This window comes from Ischnura elegans, chromosome 6, assembly GCF_921293095.1.
Source record: "Ischnura elegans chromosome 6, ioIscEleg1.1, whole genome shotgun sequence".
Lineage (NCBI taxonomy): Eukaryota > Metazoa > Arthropoda > Insecta > Odonata > Coenagrionidae > Ischnura > Ischnura elegans.
In genome coordinates this window covers 2,793,419-2,816,015 of record NC_060251.1, presented here as the reverse complement: position 1 = coordinate 2,816,015, position 22,597 = coordinate 2,793,419, and the positions used below count along the sequence as shown (strand labels likewise).

The 22,597-nt window shown below is 38.9% G+C and overlaps 1 protein-coding gene across 5 annotated transcripts in view; it reads right to left on the bottom strand.

The window, feature by feature from the left end:
• Positions 1-22,597, bottom strand: part of LOC124160408 (protein takeout-like) — a 76,332-nt gene that overhangs the window by 10,994 nt on the left and 42,741 nt on the right. For all 5 annotated transcript variants that reach the window (XM_046536253.1, XM_046536249.1, XM_046536254.1 and 2 more), the window contains one exon: positions 12,716-12,898. In XM_046536253.1, coding sequence (XP_046392209.1) covers positions 12,716-12,898 — 183 coding nt within the window. The remainder of the gene's footprint in view (positions 1-12,715; positions 12,899-22,597) is intronic.

Here is a 22,597-nt window from a genome sequence, read left to right as displayed (position 1 = left end):
ATTTTCTTATTTACAGAAGGAAATTAGTCTTTTCTAATTCAATTCACTAATACGGCAAATAATATTCCAATAATTTATTGCCTACTCCATACAAAAAATAGATTATATAAAAATCCGTGTGAGGAAGCAATGTCATTGATGACAATGTCACCATTTTGACAGCCGTACGTGCAGTTTGTAGTGCTAAAGGGATTTAAAATTTATTATATTCCTGCAAATAAAAGTTACCTCATAATCCAACCCTATATTATGTAAACATCTTGTAACTATGAGTCCTCTGCAATTTGATTTTGCAAACTTGAGCATCCGGAAATTCAGTAAATATTCAAATACCTAGTCACGTGAAGCCTGAATCGTACGAAGTATACGGCCGAAGTTTCCCGGTGTTTTTGCAATTTCAGTACTTTGCTCTTTTCGACCTATCGGAACACACCTCCACAAAATAGACGCAAAACAGGGCGTATATATAGAAGACCAAATTCTGCATCGGCACTTCAGTGGACCTGAGGAAGCCACCTGGACCGTTGGCGAAATATTGTCCAGAAAAATGGGTAAACGCAGAAGGAAAACCGGAAGAATCGCTGCCGAGAGACAATTTTACGGTTTATTTACGCGCACAGATCAGCCTGGATCGCGGGAGCTCCTCGGGCCTTTCATTTTCTCTCTGCATATGAAGCCAACATTGCAATGACCTTGAATGCTCATTAACGAACTCAAGCAACAAACAGCGCCGACCCGCGCTCCATTGTTTTCGCTTCCGTTCCCGCGAGTAGGCACACATATGGCATTCCACTTTCGCCTTCATCGTGTGCAGTTAAAGCTGATCGTTCGCTTGGCAGGAAGAGAATAAGTCCGGATTATCGAGCATATTACTCGTGAATAATAATCATGGATTTTAATGAATTAATAATAAATAAACCGATCCTTCAATTTATCCTTTTTCTAAAACGTTTTTATAAACTCGCTTTGTGGATTGTCATCTTTTCCAGGTCAAAACTTGCAACTCAATTTTAACCCACTTTACGATTAGCTATCAAGCTGAAATTTTCAGGATAAGTCAAAACCAGATGAAAAAGCAATATTATAACACTATGTTATAATTTTATCTGTATCGAGATTGTCATTCAGGATTTCAAATCAAGTATGAAGACCAGTTCAAAAAATTGCCACCAAAATCCGATGGCAGCGCCGTGATCACGAAGAAGAATGATGAAGAGTCATAACATAAAATTTGTTTGCATCAACTTTCACTCACACATTGATTGAAAAAAAAATAATAACAAAAGAATGAGAAGGAACTAAAGCAATCATGATAAAAACGTTTTTATAAAAAAAATAGTTAGCATTGCTCACTTAACCGTGTAACGTTGATGATGAAAAGAAGTGGATTGCTAAAAAGAAAGTTTAAGAGGGAAGGCGTGTGATGAAGAGAGATTTGAGATTTTCAAGGAACTTTACATTATTTGAGGGATCTTCACGTCACAACCATCCGTCACGACGATTAGTGCTGCATATTTATTAATGGAAATATACTCGGAACTATGTAACCTATATTCTTAATTTCCTATTGAAATAAGTAGCAAATTGTGCTTCTTAACTATCTTCTACCGACTGATTTTGAAAGACTTTTTGTGAATAATTTTTTTGGCATTCCATAATTATTTTATCAACCACTAAGTTGTTCAATGTTCATTCATATGTAATGACATTATTTGTATTCGTTTATTTCCTAAGACGTATATTGTCCTTCGAATACAGGATAGTGAATTAAATATAGTCCTCAAGGGGTGATTTTAGTTTTATTGCGTTAAAGCTACCAATTTACAGAACTTGCAGACTTATATGGACCATAATAATCAGAAGAAATCAAAGTAAGCCATGCAATTGAATTAACAGAACTTAATTCAGATTCGAAAATAAGCGAAGTGGAAACTATTCCACCTCGTAAAAGGCTTAATAAATGTTTAAGTGTAAATATGAAAACAACTTTCTTATACTGAAAGATCAAGATGTTTAAAATATGTAATACATGCTTGCACCGTATATAGTGAGTTTCTTCGGTCTTAATTTGGTAGAATTATAGCATATAAATGAAAATTTAAGAGTTTGGGGAAATTTACGAGGAGGTCTTAATTTACTAGTTTACAACGAGAATATAAAAACAGGTTCGGGTCACTAATGGCTCGCAGTTGACACGTCTACTGCATGCAAATACCTCCTACGTATCGTTAATTTCTGACGAAGCAGGGCCCTTGGATCAAAACAACACGTGCTGATGGTACTTGGAAAATTCCCGAAATATGCATTCATTAATTGACTGTTTCTCATGTTGAGGTTCCACAGCCAGGTCGACTCTGCTGCGCTGCCGGACGTTGCCTTGTCGCATGTCGTTGTTGCGCTCTTGTATGTCGTTGTGTTTCGGCACCTTTTGCTAATTGCTAGAGTTTTGCAGAGGAGAACCACTGTAGTGAGGAGGCACGAATTAATTGTGCTTTGCCGCTCTTTGTCTACCGTTTTGTGGGTTGGCTATTTTTAGTCCGTTTTCGCACGTTTTTTATCCCGCGGTGGTTTCCTATAATTTTTTTATTTGCCTAAATCGAAAGATTATTAGGTACTCCTGGAGTACGTATTTCTCGCTTTTATATTTTAAAATTACGATATCTGTTTTTCGCGATTAAATGAAAAGTGAAAACTTTCCAGCGCACGAAAACGCGACGGCTAAGTATGAATGCTGAGAAAAGCCCGTGTGACGTCATTCTGGTTCTTGCTGCCACCGTGTGAGGTGACCTTGGGGCGAGGCTTTGAGCGCCGCTACGCTGCAGGCTGCTAGCAGGTAGCAAAGTTTAGCTAGCAGCTAGCGCTTGGCTTAAATAAGTATTATTATTACCCTATCATACGAAGGAAACTTTCCGATCATAGTCAGTTTTAATAGGTGATCATTAAGAAATGTTTCCCTGAGCTCTGTGCCTCATGCATGCATTGGTAATCTCAGACGATGTAAAACTCCTATCTACTCGTATAGAAACTAGGTCCCTCTGACGTCACGTGGAGTGGCATCGCATGGGCGCCTATCTGGCCTTTGTCAAATGCGGTTAAAATTTACCATTGCCATTCGTCTAAACTGGTATTTCTAAAACCAAATAATTTGTATATTATGAATACACTTAATGGTGGGTAACGATTAGCAATCAATGCCTTTCGTTTTCTTTGATGAAGGAAACTACCCTACTGTACCCTCAGCGCCGAGACCAAATCGAGGAGCGTGCGCGCAGAGATTCCGCGTGGAACGCACCAAACCCCATCCCAGAAACACTTGGGAGCGAACACAGAATGGGGACCTGCGGAATTCCGTTGCTCCCCATTCTGAGGTACGACTGAGAAAGGCCCTAAAGAGTGACTTCACAGGCTAACGCGCTGCAAACCTAATACATACAGAAGACCAGTCCTGGCAGATTAGACCAGATTAGACTTACTTCTTATTCCATTATTAAGCACTCAGAACATCTCGCTCCAACTGCTTAAAATAAAAATGTTTTTTTTATAATATGTCTACCCTAAATATTAATTTTTTTCCTCCCAGTATCTTTTTATCTCTGCCCTACAACCACTTTTCACAACGTTTCACGCTGGTACGCCATAGCGCCGGAAATGAACCGGAACCGCTACGGTCGTGCCACGGAATCGCAGGCGAGCATTTAATCCATCCCCCACTGACATGCACTCACGAGTTCCCGGCGACCTTCGCCACTTCCCCATCCTAACACGGATGCGAAGGAGAACGAGACGCAGTGACCGCCTTTTCAGCAGACCACGGGATCGACACCCGATACTTCATCGTGAGGCGATGCCACTTATCTAGTGATGGAAAAATCTCGGTAGAAAACTATTCTTCGAGCAATCGATTTCTGATCGAAATTAAAATCTCGATTATTCGACATTGAAATTTGAACCAAGAGATAGATTAATCGAAAAATAGTCGAGTTTATTTTTTTTAATACAGTCCATTTATAAAAACATTTTTATTATTAATTGGAAAAACGCCCAAAATACACATTTGAATAGTAGAAAAAATACCCAGATCACATACATTATTTAATAATTAGTAGTAAAACTTTATCGATAACATAACCCGCACATAAAATTTTTGGCATCACCGCTTGGAACCGTTCGGCTTCACTGAAATTTTCAAGAAAGATCGACTGATTGAGATGCCTTCTTGATGATCGAGGTCGTGGATTTCCAATTGTACTGCCCTTCGATAAAAGTGGGGACAGATGGCGTTATCATAGGCCAATAGTGATGCTGCTGAGATCAGACGAAATGGGTAAGATCGAAGTTAAAAAATCGAGTTTGGATCTAAACACGAAGATTCTGGCCAGTAATGAATTTCCTGTTTTATATTATTAAACTCGATTTTCGATTTTATCTAAATACTTTGAAACTAGGAGATCGGCGAAACGAAACGACTGATTGATAGATTTATGTAAATGATAGATTTTTAAAATTAAATTTAATCCATTGTTAGATTTTTTATATGGTCGAAAGATATATTTCGATCGAATATCGATAATAGAGCTGTTTGAATTCCACGGAGAAACAAGCCATAATAAAGGCTATCACCCGAAATTTATGTGCGTGATGATAAAATGACTTCATCAGTACCATCACCGATCAACAATCCTGAGATTGGTTCGACGCAACGACATTTTATTATGAAAACAACCAGCAAAGATACTTGCATCTGTAAAGAGTCCATTACTAAAATTTTAGTTAATATTCTGATTGAATTGAGATTTTTCGAAAACTAAGCCAAGACACATTTTATTGTTATCTTACCCATCCCTGCTTCCAGTTATAAACTAGCGTTATTCTAAACTAGCGTGTTTATGCTATTTCTCGCAACTTTCACTGGTTCACGCGAGTTCGTGTTAGCTTATGGTAGTTCTAATTAGTGTTCCGCTGAATTAATTTGCATCCCTACGATACCAATATTTCCTCACTGATACTACAGAGTGGATTCTTGCTCTTCCTGAATACTTGGGTCTGATTTCAACACATTTATACTCTTCAATTCCTAAGCTCTAGTTTCATAAAATGTATTTTTGTCAGTATCAAGGCTTGAAGAGCTAAGGATCACGTTGTGTTGAGCGGGGAAAATTAACGGAATGAAGAATAATTTTCACACAATTTATTCGGTTCATTTGTGTTTTATGCGAATGTTTGCTCTGACTTCTGCATAAGGGCTTATTTACATGCATTGTGTTGCACCTTGATATGAACCAGAGTTCAATACATATTTAGCTTTTACAGTTCTATTTTTTCTCTTTCTGGGGAATGGTGTGATTTCATGATGTATTCATTGTAAAAAAAAAACTTATGCAATCAACTTGAAATGTTCACCGTATATACAAATATGAAATTTTACCTCAGTGTTCTCTCTGAAATTAAATTTCGTATTTGAGGAGCAGATAAATTCTTCAGAGGACCAACTCTATGCATCCTCAGAACTTCATAATGATTGTGTGAGTTTTCAGTAAGGCGTCGGTGCACGAGACAGTATACAGCCGATTGATTTAGTCTGATTTGTCGTGATATTTTACTTAATTGATTTGGTGTTTACCTTTTTCATTCTTTACTTGCGGGATTTATAACTTGCCAAATAAATTTGATTATGGTTGAAAAACTAGAAATCCTCGCTCACCTGTAAGGTGTATGGGAAGAGCTCATTTCTTCTCGATTTTATGTTAAATATTTCGTCCCGAAGTGGAGGCGCGATCGAAAAACATGTAGTTCGTGTGTTTCATCGCAATCATAAACTCGAAGATTTTAATAATGTTGAATAAATTAACAATATCTCCGATGGAGGCATGATTTGAAATTTATCATTTGTGGCTGTAGCAGTTTTTACGCAATTCCTTAAAAATGTCCAAATACTCTGCTGCTGTGAAGAACAGAGGCAGCCGGTAAATGACAATCTCCATTCCCCACTTTGGGGCTTAATAACTTGCACAATAAACTAGATATTGACGAAGAAAATGGGTACGTTAGACGAACAAGCAAGACACTATCGAAGCTGCATTGAGAGGTCACCATCTCCTCTCGATGTTTTGTTTAATTTTACGTCTAGAGGCGCAGCGTTGGCGTATCGTACTCGCCTCTCTTGCGCTGTGAGTCGTTCAACTGTTCTCGGATGTGTCACGGCTCGAAGGTCACACTCGTGCGTAGTCCATTGAGCGCTCCCTCTTCTCCCTTCAACCTTTCAGTCACGTGCCGTCCGACTGCTGCGCCGAAGCTATCTGCTCTTGCCTCAACTGATCATCCCTCGCCGCCCGTGGTCACCCTCCACTGCCTACGCTGTGTGAAGCGATAGCTGACTGGGTGTCTCTGATGCGTGACAGTTATTCATCGATTCCGTTCGGGAAACTATGAATCTATATATAGTATGAAAACAATAACAATAATTTCGCATAGATTCTACGTTGACAGATGTGATATTGTGGAAAATTTTACAAGCATTATGAAAAAAGATTTTGCAATGTCCACATAAACTTTCCATTGGGTACAACGCGTTTCAACGCTACTGTTTTACACGAACCAGTGCTCTGGATTTTGAGTGTGGAACCAGTGTGATGGTAATGGTGAACATGGTGATGCCGCAGTAGCGTTGAAGCGCGTGGTAGGTACTCAATCCAATTGGACATTGCAAAATCTTTTCTTTATTAATAATTTCGCCTTCATTAATGAAATGAATTCGGGGCCATGAAAACCTCTTTTCCTGAATTCAATTGATTCGGCTTTAACTTCGTGAAAATCCATGTTGAAATGAAAATGTACAACCTTGGTAATTTTTCACAGGAAAATTTATTCGTACGACGCGAAGACTCGGAGGCTACGAGCTAGGCTTATATTGCTATAGATATTTAGAACATACATGTTTTACGACGCGGAGAAAATCATCGTTACTATGTTTTTACGTCTGTCTGGAATAATAAAATGCGAGAGCTATTAGCTATTCTGGTCGTTGCTGTTATAGTTTCTCTACCTTTCTAGTGATGGAAAAATCGATTTCGATTAAGATCAAAAATCGAGTTTTAATAGTCAAAGGTCGAAGAAATAGAGTTTCAGTCATGATCTTCGAGTTTCGATCCAAACTCAATGTTTCAACTTCGACCATGAACTCAGTAGAATCACTGCCGGCATATCGTCACCCATACCTTGTGATAGATCTCTGAGAGGCTGGTAAAATAGGAAAGGCAAACCCTCGATTATCAGGAAGGATCTCAATCAGTTGATCGTTCTTAAAAATGTTAGTGAAGTCGAATGGTTCCCAGCGGTGATCCCAAAACTTAAATGTGTGTGCTTTAGAAAAAATTTAGGTCTTATAATTAACGCATGTATTCTAATGAGATTTTTTTACTACTCAAATGCGTGTATTGAGTGTATTTTGAATGATTAATAAACATTTTTTGTACAAGCTATTTAAAACATAATCGTCGATTTTTTCGATTGATCGATCCAATAGCACAAATTTTGTTTTTTGTTGAACGTTCGAGCTTTTCATTTCGATGAAAAATCGATTTCAATATTTTTGTACTATCCCACTCCAGGCTTTCATTTCCGAAATCCTCCTGATTCGTCGAAAAAAAGTTAACCTTTATGGAGCTTGCGGTTGTAGTTAATATTGTCTAACTTTGAGGAAATCGGATCTGAGACCTGACCTCACTCATTGTCAGTATAGAACTTTTAATAGCTGCAACAAGTTCAACGTATTAGTTTTCCTAATTTAGTTGTCTCCTGTGGCATAAATTCGGTGCAAGTGAATACTTTCGGGGAGGTGGGGGCTACACACAAAAATAATCCCCACTTACAGTCTACGTGCCTGCAGTTAGCCAACTATGTACGTTGCGTTCTTTTCCGATGCTTAAAAATTCCTCCTCTCCGTGGTCGCATTCCTATCCTGCTTCGCGTTTTACTTTTTTTGTTGTGGTCCGGAGGACGGGTCATCGGCTCATGGGAGAATCGCCATCGCCTCCTAATCGAATTGGCGTCTCTGCAGCGATTTCTCGAACATCGATGCGTCGATTGACATTTTCACTCCAATTCCTCGGAATGCGGTAATCTGCTCAAAGTGCGGACACTGTGTCGTTTTTATACGTTCCTTATCAGTCACGTCCGCCGATGATGTTATTAATGGATCACTCAGCCTCCGTGGATTATCTTATTCCCCATATGTCAGCACAACGTGACATTTATTTGGGTAGCAGTGGAATCGGGAGTCTATTGACCGAGCAAGATTAAGCTCCAGAGACCGGGTAAGTAAGTCATATGATTATTTTCACTTCTAGAAGGAAGCTGCGATTCGGAAAGAAATTCAGACTCACTTCAATCAGAACTGGAATTGCGATACATTAAAAGGATTCGGTAAATGGAAGGACAGAGCCTAAATCACACGATCATTTTCATCGATGCCTCGAGCAATGGGCCTTCCCAAATGACCTCTCTCCATTTTCCAATACTATCACGAGCACATGAGGAAATTGGAGCTGTAGGGATTCAGAATTTCTTACGAATAGTTTATATTCTGCTATTTTGCCGATGAGTTATTGCTTCCGTGGCCCTTACCAGGAGGGTCGCTATGGGGACGCAGGGCAATGGGGGCGCAGAACCAATCAGCGGATCGTAGAGTGCGGCCCGCGAGCATTTGGGACGCTAGCATACGGACGCTAAGTATTTTATTCCTCGGAAACGATTTCTTAAACGTAAAAAACGGAGTGAATTTATTGTTCATAGGGGTATCATCATCAAAGAGTAAAAAATCCTAGGATTGGTTTGACGCAACTCTCTATTCCTCTCTCCTATCCGATAGCCTTTTCGTAGCGATATATTTCTTCTCCTGTATATCCTTTAAAACCTATCCTATATAATTGACCACGGGCTTTACTTCTTCCCTTTCACCTGCCCTTCTTCGATAGTCTTCACCAGGTCATCATGCCTCAAAATGTGGCCAACTAAGTTGTTCCGTCTTCTTCTTAAGGTTTTCAGAGGACTTCTCTTTTCTCCCATTCTTCTTTGCACTATTTCATTACTTACACGGTCAGAGACTATGAGGGTTCTATTTAGGTGAACCCTCTTAAGGGTACAAAGCACTGGGGCCGGAAACCAAGCCCGTGGCTTATACGTCCGATCACCCGGGGAGGGGGAGGAGAGGTAGGAAAAAGGGTAGAGGAGCCGCCGCGATGGGAGCCCGCCGACGCCTCTGGGAGGGGATAGGAGCGGAAGGGACGGGACGAGGGAAAAACACCCCAACGTTATAGAAGCGAAGGAGGCCCTACTAATTAGCGAAACCAAGCGTAAGCTATTAATGTTCTACCAATCCTAGTGGATTTTCCTATTTCAATTTACACGGCCAATCCATTTTATCTTCATCATTCTTCGGTAGCACCTGCACATTTCGAATGCTTCCACTCTTGACTTCTCTGCTGCTGTCAACGTCCAAGCCTCGCTTCCATAGAGAAGCATGCTCCATGCGTAATATCTTATGAATTGCTTCCTAACTTCTATGCTTGTATTCTCAGCTGAAAGAAGATTCTTCTGTTTGTATAAAGCACTCTTGTCCTGCGCTCTTCTATTGACAATTTCTTTCTTGCTTCATCGGGGTGCATCTTTGTGTTTTAGCTTTAAAAATAATGTCGCATGGCTTATCCGAGAAAATTTATTGCAATTGCAATGATTCTGTTCAGCGATCTCTGGATGTTAAACTATTTTCCTAATCCTTTAGCATATTGATTAGAATCCATACGAAACACTGATTCTAAGACTTCGAAATCAAGAATTGGCAGACATTTAAGTAACAAGCCTTAATATTCATATACACTGGCGTACCTAGGATGCTTTGGAGGGGTTGAGAAGGATTTGGGTGGGATGAGGGGGTTAGCGGGGACTATCCCCCACATAAAACGGGGAGTTCAGGAAAATATATATATAAGAGGCCTGCAAATGCATTTTACATCATTTTGGCACTTAAAATTTAACTTTAAGCAGATGCTGTTAATATATAGCAAATCCAGACGAGATTTTCAAATAATTTTTTGACTTCTCAGAGGCTTTGGAGGAGGGATAAATGCCCTCATCCCCCCATAGTTACGCCTCTGTGCATATACACGGTTGTTGTCCAAAAACCTCCCTTTACACGCCTATTGAGGCAGCTTGCGTGGTAATATGTAGATTAAGATTCTTTCAAATCGAACCAGTTACTGCGAATAAATTTCTTCTTCGGATGCCAGTGGCATGGATGGTGAGTTTGTTTATGAGTATAACGACGAACTTGTTGACTCTAATGTATTCACGCAGCGGGCAAGAAGACACGTTATGTCGGGAGGAAGTCTATCACAGTATCCCATTGATACATTCGCCGTTACGACGCGACGTCGCTATGACAACACAGATGGCTTATCAAACGATGCGCTTATTTAATTTGGATTCTTGAGGAGGCTTAGCGTGGGAAAAATAAAGACGAACCGATTTCAGCATATTCAGACACTCGCTTCAAAAGCCGAGGCATGTAACATCACATTTATAAAGTGGATAGTGTAAATAAACCCAAAATCTTATTACAACCATTCCAGTAATAGTAGCTAATTTAATATTTTTTACGAAAAACATTTACCAAAAACGAATTCCTGAGCTAGGTTCAAAGTTGGTTTTTTTATTATATGAAATGCATGAATTAATCCCTATTTATGCCAACGGTAGTCGGAATAAACGCATTCAACCACGCAAGGTAATATGAATTACAAAAACTTTTATTTCTTTCAGGTATTCCGAAGAATTTTTAAATTGAGTAACTTTGTTCCGACAGTGAAAAAAAATTATTATTTCATCAGTTTTACATACAGTCAATTCATTTTGTATTTACAGTAGATTAACGGCGTTCAAAGATCGATAGATACAGAGATATAATCGAAGCACTATACATAATGAAATCAAGAAAAAATAGCAAGTAGTTACCTTAGAAAATTTATACTGATAGCTGCTGGAATAATATAAATTATTTTCACTTTCGGAACAAATTAATTCAATAAATTCATGTAACAGTGTTTGGCACTTGGATATAGCGTGGTTGAATTCATGCATTCCGACTACCGTTCCGTTACATTTGTGGGGATTTTTTTTCATGCATGTTACATAATTAAAAAAACAACTATGACCTAAACTGATGATTTCAGTTTTGGTAAATGTTTCCGGCAAAATGTTTGGTAGCTATTCTTACTGAATTGGTAGAATTGAGATTTTTGGTTCATGCAATTTTCTCGCAGTCAAATATTTGCACTGAGTGCTTTCACACAAGTTTTCCTTGCAATTGATACGTCTTAAGTTACATGTGAAAAGTTTTACTATTTTATGTGGCAGTATTAGATTTAATCATAAATACCATAAGGAGAAAGCAATATTATACAATCGATGCCTATTTTATTTGCGAATACCTATATATTCACGAAAAATATTCGTAAACAGATTCATAACTCTGACATTCAAGTAAGAATACAAAGTGTGATAAAAAAAAACAACAAGAAATAATTTTTTCAATATCTCTCAAGTTTGGATGGACCGATTGTCAATTTTTTTATTATGTTGGTATGTATGTCCCTGAAGAATGATAAAAGTTTCAGCATTATTCATTGTTTATTTTGTCTGTGGAAGTCGCTGAGGTTAGACGTGTTTTTATGATCTGCATATTTACGGCTCGCAGTCAATTGCTTGCTCGAGATGTTTTGACCAAAAACAGCACTAAAACGATAGCCCACCTACCACACTCGTCGGACATTGCACCGTGTGACTTATTCCTATTCCCGAAAATAGAGAGAACCTTAATGAGCCTTCGTTTCAAAAGCATAGATGGCACTAAAAGATATCTCTTACGGAGGTAAAGGCTATCGCAAATATCGAGAAAGAGAAGTTATCTGAGGATTGGAAGAAGCGCTGGGATAAGTGCGTAATATCCAATGGGTACTATCTTGAAGGCGACAACGTTAGTGTTGACCATTGTTGAGGTCCGGGGAGGTCCTCCCCCCTCGAAATATAAGAAAACAATTACTTCCCTTCATTATAGAAAGCAAAATATTGAAAATTCATGACTACACGAAAGATTTAATGAACAGCTGAAGTTTTTCCGAATATGAAAAGTGTTAAAAATAAATCAAAACCTTCTATCTTGTATGATGGGAAATATTGCAATGTGTCATTTTAACAACAAAACCTTCTACTTTGTGCCCTGTTTTTTTTTTATTTTCCCCCCCCCCTGGTTTTGGATCCCCCCCGAACGAAATTCCTGGCTACCCCGCTGATCTAGACGGCTAAATATTTTTTTTCAAAAAGCGAAAATTCCCGTTATTATCTGAACACAACTCGTAGTCACATCAAAGGGAAGGCTCAATTTCATCCTCTGAACAAAACCGCATATCCTTGGTCTTCTAATAATAAATCAAAACAATGCGTTATAGATTTAAATATCATTAGTAATTTTGGTTCCTACTTGCATCTGCTATCATGGGTTAAAAGTTCGTGACACAATTTATCTCCACCATAAGCATATTTTACCCTTGTAAAGGAGCAAAGGGAATGTATACGCTATGATAATACGCTACGCAGGGGCCCGCTCTCGTTAACCCGCCCCTCAGAGGGTTGATGGGCGCGAAAATATTGACGAAAACCTTACCGAGTCCGTTGTCTCCGTCTAAGAAGTGGTCGAAGTGGTAGGAGGCCTTGGAGGGCATCAGGTCGAGGGCAAAGGCGTCCACTTCCATGGCGAGGACAGGGGTGGGCGAAGACGAGAGCCTCTCAGGGGTGACCACATCTTGACCCTCGTGGTAGTAGACCATCCAGACGGACGTGACGTCCGCTGCACCGAGTCAAAGGAAACAAAAATTAATGCACCATTACACGGATTGGGTTGGCGGAAGTGGAGAAATTTACATTTACAAGGAGGCACACTTTAGGTCACAGGACGTTCATTCAAATCAGAAATGTCGGTTTGGTTCTCAGCATTTTATCCTCCACCAAACCATGGATCCTAGACGACAAGGGGTGGTCGACAACGACAAAAATCCGTTTCAAACTCTTGTAATGTCTTTTGAGTGTCGTGAGATTTTTAGCTCTTATTTCTGGTTGTGTTCTCACTTTGTTTTCTTGAAACCGAAAATACGTCTTGAAAGAAGAACTTAAATTTTGTGTTTATAAGTTTTACATCTTCTGGTGAGGAATGCATTGGCGTATCGTTTTCAATACTAGAGTGGCGACAGATGAGATAGACATCAAAGATATTTTTCGTGTCCATCCCAAGAGTCGCCCCTCCAGTATTTCAGATAGTAGTACCGATTTATTCCTCGCCAGAAGATGGCTTTAGCCGTCGAAACTATGGTTATGGTTTACCAAAACATTCTATGGAGAAAAGTTTAGGTTATTCATTCGAAATGTTCAGCAAATTCCATCAAGTATCGCCGGAAATCACCAACTGAAAATACATTTCAAGAATTTTCCGGTTGTCTTCCTCAATAACGATATGAGGATGATCGTCTTGAAATTTGACTTGAAGCAGAGAACTGGAACGTTCATGAAAGAAATTGTAAGTTTCAGCAAAAGAAACACGGGATAAAACCCGAAAAAAGAACTACAATTTTTCCCGCATGCGCAAGCTTATGCATCGCAAGATATGGCTTGAATATGCGACTGCCACAAATAACATCAGTGTACCTACACGACATGGAACTGGGTAGGAAGTAATTTTCAGTTGCCATGAATTCGGAAAATGAGAGTAGAGTAATATCGAAAAAGGAAGTTGACCTATTTGAGCAGGTATTCACTATTAACTTTAGTTTTCCCGGATGAATGTTTCGTACAGATATTGGTAAGGGCTTTAAGATTCCCACTCTTTTATATACAGTTAGCATATTTTTATCATCACTAAAATCATATAAAACTTAACAGTTTGTATTCAAGGTGTATGTGATTGCACGAGCTTTAAGGATTTCAGATTATATACTTTCATAGAGTTGCCGATTAAATCAATCAGTGTTTCCGACTTGGATAGCGATCTGTCCTCAGCGATTTTTAAAGCCACGAAATCCACTTAATTGCATTTAACTATTCCAGCCACGTCTCGTTGACCTCATAATTAATGACTTGAAGAATCGAATCATTATCATGAATCAAATTAAGTGAATCGAATCTCAAAATAAATCGAAACAACCCACGGCCACCTGATGATATCATCTGGACTGTCAATAGTCTTTAATCAGATGTCCCCAAATACCGTTTTTCGGAACAGTTGTTAAAGCTAATTTTGTGTTTTTTTTTTAGATTTAAGCTATCCCAAAAAAATTCGCAATCTTGAACTTTGCGTAAATATAGTTCTGTGATAATGAGCGGATTCCAAAGAACCATTGGGTATGGGCATAGAGTAAGTATATATAGAGGGCTCACCGCGTATTATTAACTTTTAGTCAATGTAATATTTTAGTTTTTAAGCTTCCTCTTCACACAATCAACACTTCATACAGCAAGAGAACATGCGCACGACGCCTGTAAAATTGTAAATCGGTTAAGTATTCTTGGGCCTAAATTGCCTATTTTTGTAAGGTTGGAAGCAGTCGGCCACTAACTGTAGTATCAGACGATATAGGCCCATTTATGCTGCGTGTAAAATTTGGATAAAACTATCAATTTATTTTTGGTGAAAGAATTCTAACTTTATCTCAATTACATGGGATGCATTTATGAATTTTTAATGGCCGCACCTTGTTAGGCTTTCCTCTGGGTCTGCCCTGTGCGCTCCCACCTCCCAAGGAAATCGTTTTGCCATTATTTAGGTTGGCGAGGTGTGGTTATTGTTTTGACGAGGAAGACATTTTCCGTGAGGGAGGATTTTTTCGCTTCAAGAGACAATATAAATCCTACTGATGTTCATCGCTTCGTCGAACGATGAACATATCGAATTAAATAGATTTAGCGTAGTGTGCTTCAAAACTTCAGTTAGGAATTACCTCACGTTGGTGAAGTTTAAATGTTATTCACATAACGTTAAGTGCCAAAAAATTACATAAAAATAGGAATGCGAGATTGGATCTCTAAACTAAAATGTAATGCACTATTTTTCTTTCGCTAACGGTCATGGCTTCTTCACCACAGTTGGTAACTATAGCTGTAGAAGTATTTGGTAATCAATTCTTAAGCCCGCCACTGCAAACGAACACAAGAGGTAACCATGAGCACTACCATAATATTTTTGGGAATGGCTTTTTTTTAATAGCCATTTCTAGAACCTTGATTTGTTTGCATGACAGCGGGATAAGCAATGGGCAATTGGCTCATTCTCCTTATGCAGGCTTCCGCGGGTCGATGAGTATGAAGATACGTCTCTTTCGGGTAATACACCGCGTGGGATTACGCGGTGTATTACCCGAAAGAGACGTATCTTCAATTGGCTCATTCTGTTATGACGGCGAAAACGAAAGCTGTTCTTTCGGCTCATCTTCAATTGTTTTACGTATGGGGGCGGAGATCATCTACTGTATGATTTTATCTTCTCTTGAGACCTTATCTTCATCACAGTTGTGAGAATCGTCGTCTCGCCAATGACAAAACGTGTCAATTATCGTCTGACGAAAGTTTTGTGTTCAGCGAGAGTCAGCGTTTAGTTGAAGTTCTGAAAAGAAAAACAAATAGCGACTGCAACTGGGCCGGGGTTCACTCATTGCTTGATTTCTTGCCGTAGGGATATGAATCCCTTCTGCTAGGGACCGAAAAACGAAATATCCAAAGATACAATTTACGCGGTGAGCATTCATACAACATGCATTCATACAACATTCATTCATTACATGGAGTATTCTTAGTATGTTCCGATTGTAAGTTGTTGCGACACTAGAAAAATATAGGAAATCATAGCTTTCGATTGTTTAAAACGTTTTCAAGGACCAAATTCTGCGGTCGTCAGTGGAATGCCTTGCTTTGCACTGTCTTCCGGCCTAACGGACGAATCGTACACTGGTGGGCTGCTGTCATGCAAGTGTGCCAGCTACTACCTGAATCTCAGGCGTTATAAACACGCTAGGCCAATATTTCCGATGTAAACTGCCTCGGCTTCCTCAAGATGAACGTAATGCGCCGCGATCAAGTATGTTAATCACTTACTAATTGGCGAAAGCACAAGAAGGTGTGTACAAAAGCGACGCAATACGCGTCTGGGATTAAGATAACACTCGCAAGCATCAAATACGATGCTTGAATATATTTACTCTATGATATATGTGCCGCCATTGATTTAGATTCACTTCGTAAATTATAACCGAGAGAACTTTCCATTTTGAACGACCGATTTTTAATGCATTTAAATGTCATTGAAAGTATGACCCTCAAATTACATTGAATCAAACGAATAGTTATTTTGTAATTCATATTGAATCGTGCAAGCGTTGAATGCCACTTTGTTGACGAGTACGAATAAATTAAGACCGCTACTAATAAGTATTTGCTTGGTCATAAAACGCCTCATGCGCAAATAGTTTTTTGTCTCTTTGAATTACAAAATCACTTCGAGACAAACATTATTGCATTGGAAATGATTCTCACAAGCAGTCGTAGATCGAAATAAACCGGTCGCTCATCATGCTTATATAAGAATTGATTTATTTACAAAACTCTTCATGCCAATTAATAGATGTGATAATGAGAATGGACATGCATCCGACGCGAAACGTGACTCTAGGCACCAGGATATTGAAAAATAGGAGAAATAGCTTACAAGGGGAGACCACGAAAGTTGCTCCGCCTTTTTCAATGCCGTATTTTTTATGGCCTTCGGAATGGTGAACACATACCTGAACTAGTAGTGGTTCCGTTGAATGGGCCTTAGTTTGGCTGTAATTAATTAATTTTCATGCGGTACTTTTCACAAGCCGCGTATAGTTTCATGATATCGCACCCTTCATCAGGAGGTTCAAGTGGGGTAGTGGTTAGCATTTACGGCTACCACCCGGGGGACCAGGGTTGAAGGCTCCGTAATGACTTTATATTTTCTTGTCTCCATTGTGATCACACGGCGTCAACTTTTTCATTAATTTTAATTGCGACAAGCATAGACATGAGACTATTTTTTTATCACCATAATGACGTTTAGGTATTTAAGCAGCGTCATTTCAAACACGGAGATACGACGACTACACTAGCAAGGGTTGGTGTGCGCCAAATTGTTAATTTCTTCATTGCTTATACTGATCAACTTCCACATTAAAATTGGAAACCACTCTTGCAAGAGCACATGGCATTATAGGCTCGCGGCGACCAACAACATGCGTACAGACATAATTAATAAGAACACAAAACGAATATAAAATGCCATATCTCTCGAACACTTGTAATTCACTTTACTCCAAAGGAAGTTTACTTACACAGTACCTATGTGCTAAAATAACCATTCCGAAATATAATTTCCATTAATACATAGGATGAAATAAAAGTTTATGACCCTGGACCGGACGTGGTGGCGTATAAAATATGTCAATCTTCGAAAGCCAAGGATTTCAACATCGTACGTACATACATTCTGGGCTAGAATGGTCTCGTGTATTCCTACAATGTACTTTGACTGTCTATATTGTGAGTTTTCAAAGTTCGAGGTATTGTAGTTAATTTTTTTTAGATCAGCAAGAGGAACCCGTCACACGTAGCATATAAATTACGCCGGGCGACCGGCCGTATACCACCTCTGTACCTTTATATCTATATCACCTATAAATGTACAAGATTTTACTAATTTCTACAAATAAAGATTAATTTAACAAAAATCGAGTATTATCATATATGCATATAACATGGGAAAAGTACGCCATTCGCCCGGTTGTGAAGAAATAACAGTCGCGCCCGCTAGAGGGTTAAAAGCAACAATTACACCAAATGTGTCTTGTGCTCGCCGCTTCCCAAAATCTTCCGTAGCCCTTCCAATATAATAACAAGATATGCACCAACAAATGTCATTTCTTCCAAAAAAAGCCACCGCTTTAGCCCCCCGTTAATCTTTCGTTATGCTTTTGAGTTGAAAGTGGAGCCTTCACTCCACGTTGAAAATGACACTGCTTAAATACCTAAACGTCATTATGGTGATAAAAAATAGTCTTATGTCTATGCTTGTCGCAATTAAAATTAATGAAAAAGTTCACAATGGAGACAAGAAAATATAAAGCCATCACGTAGCCTTCAACCCTGGTCCCCCGGGTGGTAGCCGTATACGCTAACCACTACCCCACCTGACCCTCCTGATGAAAGGTGTGATATAATGAAACTATACGCGGCTTGTGAAAAGTACCGCATGAAAATTAATTAATTACAGCCAAACTAAGGCCCATTCAACGGAACCACTACTAGTTCAGGGATGTGTTCACCATTCCGAAGGCCATAAAAAATACGGCATTGAAAAAGGCGGAGCAACTTTCGTGGTCTCCCCTTGTTAGTTATATTACATGCGAACTTTGTTTCAATACGCTGAGGATTAATTGCATCATATAAAATAAAGAAAAGTAACCTTCAAGCTTTTTACAATCCAGGATAGAAATGTTCCACGCATCGATTCAGTTCTCCTAAGAAGAATGAATTCGTTGAAATGCTCAATTTTTGGATTTGTTTGCGAAATTAATAATAATATTTTCAACGGTTTTTGCTAATTTCAAATTTTCACCTGATTTCATCGGCTACAGGGCTAGAACACACGTAAACCTCGACAAGTGACGACATTAGTGAATTTCCAAGCTTAAATATTCCGTCAAAACGTTAGTTCGTTTATAAAACTTTGGCTTAATCTGACGGAGTATTTATAAGCCTGGAGCCGCAGTCAAAGAAAATGAGAACAGACTAGTAACTAAAATTTGGTAAAATATTACTTATCTAGTCTGGATTATAACAATACTAAGGAATTTTATTTATTTTTTAATATCAAAATTTTTAAAAACACCTTTTTAGCCATTTTATGAGTTATAAAACATAATTAAACGTATTTGTCTTCGATATTTTGGCAGTTTGATTTTAAATCAACATGTCTAGAGAGATTATACGCCGTCTTAGCCGTTTTTTAATTGAGGTTATAATAGAGGAATTATTCCCAATTTTAGGAATGACTTTTCTTTGTACATGAAGCTATTAATTCAAGGCCTCTATTATTCTCAGACAAAAATTATTTTATTCTTTCTAATACGCGAGAAAAACGTTGTTTTATAAAAGATTTTTGAAACGTCAGTAATATTACATTGTACTTTTTAGTTCACGAGAAAAATTTTGTTACATAAAGATTTTTTTATTTCAAGTAATATCATTTTCTACTTGTTAGTTCAGGAGAATTGTGTTGTTTTATAAAATATTATTTTTATGCTAATAAATATTTTATTCATAACATAGAAAATTTCGCGGATGGAGTCCTTATTCATGGATTTCCCCGCTTTAATCTATATTCTATAAAGACCCCTAACGACCACTCACTCATTCATTCACTCACTCATACAAATGTTTGGGGTGAACGAGACGAGATACGACAAAAAGTCTTATGAAGACCCCCTCTAAAATTGTCTGAAACCCCAGGAAAAATTATGAAAACAATAAATTTCCAATTATTTATCCGTCTATTCATATGAAATTGAGTATGGAGATTAGTTCAAAAAATGGCCACCAAATTCCAGTGGCGGCGCGTCAGATATACAAGCAAACAATCATAGCAACATATTTGCTTATGCAAACAAGAGGAGCTAAATTGGGAAAGAAGATGACGGAATTAAAACGAAAGAAACGTTGAAAATTGAGTGATGATAAAGATAAGGTAGGATATTTACTTAGTAATTTTTGAAAAGTCAATCTTTTAATGGCTTCTTTCCGTATGAACAAAAATTTAATCACATCAAAGCGTATTCAAAGGAAAAGAGGAGAAATACAAGGTAAACAAACCTTCCTTTAAAGATAGGTAGGTAAAAATGATTTTATTTTCATTCTTTGTGATGGTGATAACGTTTTATTTTTCATTACGTCCTTTTTCTTTTACTAACCTTTTCAATGTGCAGTGTTATCCGTGAGCTGGTGCATCAATGACAGTGAATAATAGAATATGGAGAATACGTGCGATTATAGAATCGAAAGTGTGGTTGTTATTGAAGGAATTCTTCTCGGGTTTTCCACCGGTTGAGGCTTTCCATGGCCGACGTTTCGAGGCTCGACTCGAGCATCGTCATCAGGGCAGTTGAATGTCGGACTGAGGGTTTGATTCCCTTATATACCATGCTTAGAGGTCAGGTGTCACGTGATTGGTTGAGGACTGGTCTCTTGGCAGCCAATCCGTTGATCCTTTGGCTTTTTAGAGCTGCCAGGACAGGTTTCCAGGTGTTGCTGATGGCATAGCCTGCGTCATGGTTGAAGTTTTTAGGGTCCAATCGAATTTCTTTGGCCTCCTTTATGACTCTATCCCAATATTTGGTGGAACGCGTCAGGATCTCGGCATCATCAAACTGGATGACGTGGTCGTGTTGTATGCTGTGTTCAGCTATGGCCGATTTCTCCGGTTGTCCCAACCTTAGGTGCCGCTTATGCTCCTTCAGCCTAGTTTCGATGGTGCGTCCAGTTTCCCCAATATAGGCTTCGCCGCACTCACATGGGACTCGATAGACGCCCGGCGTTTTCAATCCCGCTGGGTCCTTGGCTCTCACTAGGTAGTCCCTCAGCTTGGGTGGTGGGAGATGGATGGAGGCGATGTTGAATCTCCCGAGAATTCTGGAAATTTCCCGGAAACAGATGATACGTATGGGAGACATGCTCTTGCTACCGGTTCTTCGATGGTCTTGGGCACTTTAGGGTTGAAGGTCCTACGGTGGTTGTTATTAATTCCATAGTTTACAAGTGTACATAATGTAGTTCCCCTCTTTTTGCCAATACTCGACTGCAGTAGAAAGATATCTAAACAACCTTTCCTTAAAAGATAGGTAGGTAAAAATTATTTTAAGCGTTTTATTTTTCTTTACGTTCTTTTTCTGTTACAATTTTTTTAATGTGCAATTTTATCCGTGAGCTGGTGCATCTAAGGAAGTGAATAATAGAATATGGAGGATAAGTGCAATCATAGGTATTTCTTATTCAATTATTTGTCTTACGAAAAGCACGTTTCATTGAGTGACTAAGTTATTTAGCTTAAATATATTCTAAATCATGACATTTATGATGCCTTGTTCATTAAAAGTTGTCATCTGCTACTCACCAGATGATTTAATTTCGCATTACATTGGATACTAAAGCTGTAAGGAGATGTTTGTGTATACCGACTCATCAAAAAATTTATAGAGGTTTTCCTGGAGTGGTATCATTCGCGATCATGACGAATAATCGTTGAATAAAATCATCATTTCTAAATTAGTCACACTAGGCCCAATTCATGCTAAGGACTTATCAATTTAAATGTAGTTTACTGTATACCCTTTTCCCGAACTGACGGCGGCTGACCTTGAGCGTGCTCGAAACCCACCCACTCATCTAGCCAATCACAAAAGAGCGATGGTAGAAAGTGTGTAGGAGCCCGCAGTCTCTCTCAGAATTCCGTGCAGTGCAGATCGCTCTCCAGCTAGCAGTGTTGCCCAATCGAATCGCTCAGCGTTCGTCCGAGAATCTTCCGCCGCCCCCAAAAGTACCGTTATTCCCAACGCTGGCAACGCCGGTCGGCCGGATGGAGGGGAGCAGAGGGGAAAATGGAAGGAGATGGAGGGGAAGTGAGAGGTGGAAAGGGCAGCGCTTCTGATTGGCTACTTGCTATTTTCCACCCAGCCGCCATCAGTTCGGAAAAATGGTATTGTTCATTGTATTTCGTAAATTCGTTATGTTATGATATTAAGTAGGTATAAATTAAGTGTTAAAGGGGAATATGCTCTCGACATTATTTTTTATTTGAATTGAATAAGTAAGAAAATCTGTCAGACTCATAAAAATCCATTTTATTTTCTTAGTCCCTCAGAAAAACGTTCCTCTTCATTAATATTTTACTTTCATATTGTAACCCACGTACTATACGCTCGTTTTACTTGAAAGTATAAATATTACTAATATCTAATCTAGCCAATTGAAAAGTAAAAGATCCGTAAGTAGCAAGCGGCATACAAAAAGAACAAGACCTTCCATAGCGACCAAAACAAGGCCGTAGGCCTTGTACGGGAGGTCTTGGGGGGGCAGAGCCCCCCCAGCGAGCAAAGCGAGTAATTAAATATGGCCCACGCTTCTTCTCCTCCCCTTTTAAGGCTCAGGGAAAAAGTTATTTCATTCTTTTAAATTAGCCCTGACGAGGTCTCCGACAAAGGAGAAAAAACCGTTGACCATTTTTAATGATTGTCGCGGGAAGCCTAAAAGTAACTCTTTCACAATTATTTCATTCTTGTTAGCGATCGGTGGGGAATTTCGATAGGAATCGATTTTAACTCACCTTCAATCTTTCGCTATCGATTCAAGCGCATTAGTGTCGATCGACGCGAGTTTTTCCCTCAGATTCACCAGCTAGATACGTACACAAACAAGAGAAGAGCGAATGGCGTAG